The sequence below is a fragment of the Tupaia chinensis genome, unplaced genomic scaffold (assembly GCF_000334495.1).
Source record: "Tupaia chinensis unplaced genomic scaffold, TupChi_1.0 Scaffold144276_1, whole genome shotgun sequence".
NCBI classification, from domain to species: Eukaryota; Metazoa; Chordata; class Mammalia; order Scandentia; family Tupaiidae; genus Tupaia; species Tupaia belangeri.
In genome coordinates this window covers 1884357-1890733 of record NW_006204133.1, presented here as the reverse complement: position 1 = coordinate 1890733, position 6377 = coordinate 1884357, and the positions used below count along the sequence as shown (strand labels likewise).

At 43.2% G+C, this 6377-nt stretch overlaps 1 protein-coding gene across 1 annotated transcript in view; it reads right to left on the bottom strand.

Annotated features, from left to right (window-relative positions):
- VWA3B (von Willebrand factor A domain containing 3B) overlaps nt 1–6377 on the bottom strand; it is a 288347-nt gene that overhangs the window by 265085 nt on the left and 16885 nt on the right. Inside the window, exon 4 of the mRNA XM_027767524.1 lies at nt 2306–2400. Within this exon, the coding sequence (XP_027623325.1) occupies nt 2306–2400 (95 nt within the window). The remainder of the gene's footprint in view (nt 1–2305; nt 2401–6377) is intronic.

Below are 6377 nucleotides of genomic sequence, written 5' to 3'. Positions count from 1 at the left end.
CTTTCTGGGGGGCCCCCCCCCCCTAAAGAAAAAACCTCCCAAAAAAAAAAAAAAAAAAGAATCACAAGTAAATAGGTAAATAAACACATGAGTAAATGTTATATATACACACATACTGGGTCATTGGAAAAGTCACGACATGTTTTTCTATGCCAAAAAGCATGAGTTTTCTGATGACCAAATATATATACATATATACACATACACACACACACACACACACAGACACTCATGTGTGTTCTTTTCTTTTTTCATTTTTTTTTTTTGGAGAGGTTTTTGCTATAGGGCGCGTGCGCTCGCCAGACAGACAGACAGAGACAGAGAGACAGAAAGAGAGAAATCACCCCCCCAGGGGGGATGGCCACGCCGCAATCCCTTCTCCTCCATTCTCCTCTTGGGATCTTGGGCACGACGCACATGCGCCCGGCGTGGGTTTTAAGCCACCGGGTCCAGGACGCAAACCGTGGTCAACTACGTGGGAGTCCAGCGACATAGCCATTATGCTAACTGCTGGTCCCGATGTGTGTTCTTTTCTTAATACATATTTTAGATTCCATAGCTATTATTGCTTAGAACCAGACTTCATTTAAAAAGTGGTTTGAACTGGGGAACCAGCAGTTGGTGTAATGGCTGTGTCACTGGACTCCCACGTAGTCAACCGCGGTTCACGTCCCGGACCCGGTGGCTTAAAACTCATGCCGGGCAAGTGTGCGTGCGTGCCCAAGATCCCGAGAGGAGAATGGAGGAGAAGGGATTGCGGCGTGACCATCCCCCCTGGGGGGTGATTTCTCGCTTTCTGTCTCTATGTCTCTCTCTGTCTGGCGAACGCACGTGCCCTATAGCGAAAATCTCTCTCAAAAAAAAAAAAAAAGTGGTTGAACTGTTTAGATATTAGAAAACAATAGTGCAGGTGATACATAGATACACACTGACATGGACAGATAAATGGGGGGCTGGACAGTGGCACAGTGGTACAACCCAAGGCTCCGTGAGGCTGACCCACATGACAAGGATCTGGGTTTATGTCCAGAGACCTCCCTGAGGACTCAGGCATGTGCATGTTCTTGATCTGGGTATGGCTGAAGCTGGGGGGTGGATCATGGCATCAAAATCTTATTGGGGGTGCTATCTCTCTCTCTGTCTCTCTCATTCATGAATTCATGGAAATAAGAAACTTAAAAATCAAACAAACAAATCCCCACAAACGCACATGATGGGACATGTGTCTCCAGCAGCCTATGAACTCCACATGGTAAGCCAAGCTCTGCACAGGGGGTGCTGCGGGGTCAAAAGAGCCAGGGAGTGAACTGCTGGGATTTAAGGACTCCAGTGACAGGTGCCACCTGCTCTTTCTCCTTGTCTACCTGTAAAAGTTGCCTCCATTCCTAGTGCTTCTGTCAGAAAATGACATCTTAGGGTGAGCAGATTGCATAGTAGTTATACTGCTGGACTCCCACATGGGTGACCATGGTTCAAATCCTGGACCCGGTGGCTTGAAAATCATGCTGGGTGCAGGTGCGTGTGTGCCCAAGATTCCAGAAAGAGAATGGAGAAGGGATTGTGGCATGGCTATCTCCTCTGAGGAGTGATTTCTCACTTTCTCACTCATTGCCTCTGTCTCTCTCTTCAGTGAGTGCATGTACCCTATGGCAAAAACCTCTTAAAAAAAAAAAAAAAAAGAAGAATAGGGACCAGCAATTAGCGTAATGGCTATGTTGCTGGACTCCCATGTAGTCGACCGTGGTTCACGTCCCGGACCTGGTGGCTTAAAACTCATGCCGGGCGCGTGTGCATGCATGCCCAAGATCCCAAGGGGAGAACAGAGGAGAAAGGATTGTGGCGTGGCCATCCCCCCTGGGGGATGATTTTTCGCTTTCTGTCTCTCTGTCTCTCTCTGTCTGTCTGGCAAGCTCACACGCCCTATAGAAAAAAAAAAAAAGAAGAAGAAGAAGAAGAAGAAGAAGAAAAAAACAGCATCTTGTTTTCAACTTCTAACAGATCTCTGTTACATTGTTCTCCCCATCCCCCTTATTTTCAAAGCAAAACGAAGAGCTGATATGCAAAAGTTTTCACGTCTGACCAAGAGTTGTGTGCACTGATCTCTAGCAGGTCAAGAGCCTCCTCCCCCAGCTTCTCAGCCATGACTGTCATCACTCCACCACTGCAAAAAAAAACCCCAGCCTGACAAGACTGGGCTCAGGTTCACCACTACAAAGCAGCACAAGCCCCTCCTCACAGCACACTTCCTAAAGTAATCACCACAGAGTGTCAGGGACCCATCCATGGAGGGGAGATGCCCACTTACATTGTATACTCTGTTGTCCTCTGCTACGTAGAACTGTGGAAACAGTCCATCAGCGTACCGAGAAGCCACAAGTCTCCCCAGAGAAGTCACATAATCTATATTTTCATAAAGAATGAAATTAAAACAGTGTATTATCAAAGCTTCTTATTTTTATTTCAAATTGTTATTTTTCTCTAATATCATTCAAATGCTATCTCCAGTGACACCAACAATTTGCGATGCTTCGTACTCTGTTCTAAACCGTGAAGTATCCCTAGGTGCCATGGTAACTGCGACTTTATGGCAGGTGTGATCTTTTGATACCTGAATGAGTAGGGAGAAAGACCAAAGCTCATTTCCTGGTTTCCTGGTTCTTTTGTACAGAATGACTGATGCAGAAGTCAAAAAGACAGCACAGAATTTGTGCTTAATCCCTGAAAACTTTTATTCAGGGCTTGTACTTAGTTCTCAGAATTTAAAAATTTCAACTATTATCTACTGTTCTCTCAATGGAGATTCATGAATAAATGAGGGAGATGAAGCAAGAAAGGAACAGAATCAGAATAGTCACAGACAACGTCAGGAAACGAGGTTTTCTTCTCATCTGATTCTACGCTCAGCTGTTCAAACACTCATTGAGCACCCACTGTGTGCTGGGCTTATAGGATGGGAACAGAATGTTATCATGGAACTTCCAGAAGGTTACAGCAGCGCTAAGGACTAACTAGGACTTGGCAGGGTACAATATGAGTAAAGCTTAACTGAGATCATTGTATTGTGATAATTTTATTATAGTTCTATGACCATTACTGGGTCCCACAGACGGGAGAGAGGATGGCGACACTGATGATTTCAGTACTCCCTTTCTTCTGCCTTTCTAGAGTGGGAGAATAACAGACTACCTTGGAAAAGGAGAAAGGCAAGACTGAAATGTTTAGACTCCCTGGCCAGACTTTGTCTCAAATCATAAAGGGTTAAAAAAAATGTACAAGTCTTGAAGACCAACTTTCATAATAAAGAATGGATACTTAAATTCTATTAGTTATGACTCCACTCAATAGATCTCTCAAACCCTAAAATCTCTATTTCCAAGATTTCAACTTCTTAACACTTGGATGGAGTGACTTCAAATGACCATCAGCACTCTCTCTTTACCCAAGATGTTTGTCTGGCATCAGGAGCTGGACAAATTATAAAACAGCTTTATTTTTGAATTATTTATTTAATTTTATTTATTAGTATTTTCTTAATTTGTTATAGGGCATGTGTGCTCACCAGACTGAGACAGAGAGAGAAGGAAAGTAAGAAGGTAAATCGGGGCCAGCAGGTGGTGTGGTGGTTAAGGACACTGGACTCCCACATGACTGACCGTGGTTCAACTCCTGGACCTGTCAGCTTGCTTTCTCACTTTCTCTCTCTCTTTTTGTCCCCCTCTGGTCAAATTAAAAATAAGTAAGTAAAGTTAAACAAAATAATTCTTAGAAAAAAAAAAGAAGGTAAGTTATCAGGTCTGGGACTCAAACTGTAGTTGGCCATGTGGGATGCAAATGCCTTAACTCCCACACCACCTGCTGGCCCTAAAACAGCTTTTTAAAGTACTATATACGTGTATGTTACACACGTACATACAATCAAGTGCACAGACACATGCGCACACAAAAAGGGCTCTTGAAAAAGTTCACGGAGAATGTTTACTATGAAACACGATGCATGGACTTCAAACATTTTTTCACTAAAATAGATCCATACTTTAAATTCATATCAACTTGTTCATGTCCATATGTATTAATGGGTATAATATTTGTTATGAACATTATAAATATCTTGAAGGAAAAGAAAAAATATAGTCATGATAGGTGAAAAGAGAATCTCAGCAGAGACTGAATAAACTAAAAAGGAATCTTAGAACCCAAACCCACAATATCTGCATGGGCTCAACAGCACAATGAAGGTGGGAGAATAAAGTGACATAGCTTGAAAGTCTATCAAAAGAGATTATCCAATCTGAAGAACAAAGAGGGGAAAAATGTTCACATAAGTGAATAATCTCAGTGATCTGTGACACAATATCAGGATATTTAGCCTAACTATAACTGGAGTTTCAGAAGAAAAGGAAAGAATAGGGCATAAAAATAGATTAGGAAAAAATTAGCTGAAAATTTCCAAGATTTTATGAAAATCAAACCCACAGAACTAAAAAGCTTAACCAATCCCATGCAATGTGAGTATGAAGAAAACCAAACTGAGGCACAATAGCTGAAAACCAAGAATAAAGAGAAAAAATTTAAAAGCATCTATTAAAAAAATACATTATATATCACATACAAAAGAATAATATTATTATGGATTTCTCAAATGAAAAAAATAGAGGTCAAAAAGCAAGCGACTGATATGTTTAAAGGTCAGAAAGAAAACAAATTTCAACCAATAATTCTATAACCAGCAAAGATGGCCTTCAAAAATGAAGGGAAGGGTTTCTGTGTCTGGGAAGATGGGGAAAACATTTTCTCCCTATTTGTCCCTTAACTAGATACAACTAAAAACTATGGACATTCTATATAAAACAGCATATATAAGAATAATCCAGGGGCCAGCAGATAGCATAGTGGTTACATTGCTGTGGACTCCCACATGGCTAACCAGGGTTTGAGTCCCAGACCTGTTAACTTGAAAAATCACACTGGGCATATATGCATGCATACCCAACATCCCAGGAGAAGAATGGAGGAGAAGGGACTGCAGTGTAGCCATCCCCCATGGGGGGTGATTTCTCACTTTCCCTCTCTCTGTCTTTCTCTCCCTCTTCCCCTGGCAATTGCATGTGCCCTATGACAAAAAATCCTCTATGAAACAAAACAAAAGAGGACTCTAAAAGGTAGAAAGAAGAAGGCACATTGGCCAGGGACCTCAGAACCCACTACCCCCTCAACAAAAAGTTCTGTCTAATCCAGCCAAATCCCATGGTGGGGGAGGGGGTGGGAGGAACAGCACCATCCTCATCTCCACTAGCAAAAGAATGAGTGGAGAGGTTAGACTTCAAACCTTGTCAGGTAAAGTGTCCCAAACCCCTTCTGGGGTAGGATCTGAGAAGGCACCATGGGGAGCCAGGACTTTCATTCCTACAAGTCTCCACACCTGAGGATCAGTGAGAACCATGTAGGTGGGCTGGACTTCTTGCCCTAGCTGGTATTAAGGCACCATCCCTATTCTTCCCTCACTTGCGCTGTCAGCATGTCTAGTGGTGAGTCAGGACTTTTACTAACGCTCAAAGATAACAAGCCCACTCGTCTACAGTGCCAACAAATGCACTCCACCGTTCAAGCCAGAGTAGTATCAATGGAGACCTAGAGAAAAGCTTAAACTACCACCACTGACGTGCTGAACAAGAAGCCCCTTATATTGTAAATGGAGTCAGGATGGTTTAGTCTGGCTCCCTTACCTCCTATCTTATCATGTTTGAAAGCCACAGGGTAAACAAGTTATATTATTAGTTATACCTCGCTTGTGCACCTGTTATGTAATTGTGACTTTGCTGTTTCACACCATTGAATGTAACATGCACACATGCGTGACAGTTTGGTTTTGGCAATGAGCCACTGTTGTCTGCCACCCCTTTAAGAGAAAGGGAGCAGGGACCAGCAGATGGTATAATGGTTATGTCGCTGGACTCCCACATAGTTACCACAGTTCAAGTCCCAGACCTAGTGGCTTAAACTCACACTGGTACGTGTATGTGCATGCCCAGGAACCTAAAAGGAGAATGAAGGAGAGGGGATTGTGGCGTGGTCATCCCCCCTGGGGGGTGATTTCTTGGTTTGTGTCTCTCTCTCTGTGTCTCTCTTTGTCTTTCTGGTGAGTGCATGCAGCCTACAGCAAAAACCTCTCTTAAAAAAAAAAAAAAGGAAAGGGAACCAGAGGTTAGCATAATGGCTATGTCGCTGGACTCCCACGTAGTCGACCGTGGTTCGTGTCCCGGACCCGGTGGCTTAAAACTCACCGAGAGAATGGAGGAGAAGGGATTGCGGCGTGACCATCCCCCCTGGGGGGTGATTTCTCGCTTTCTGTCTCTATGTCTCTCTCTGTCTGGTGAGCG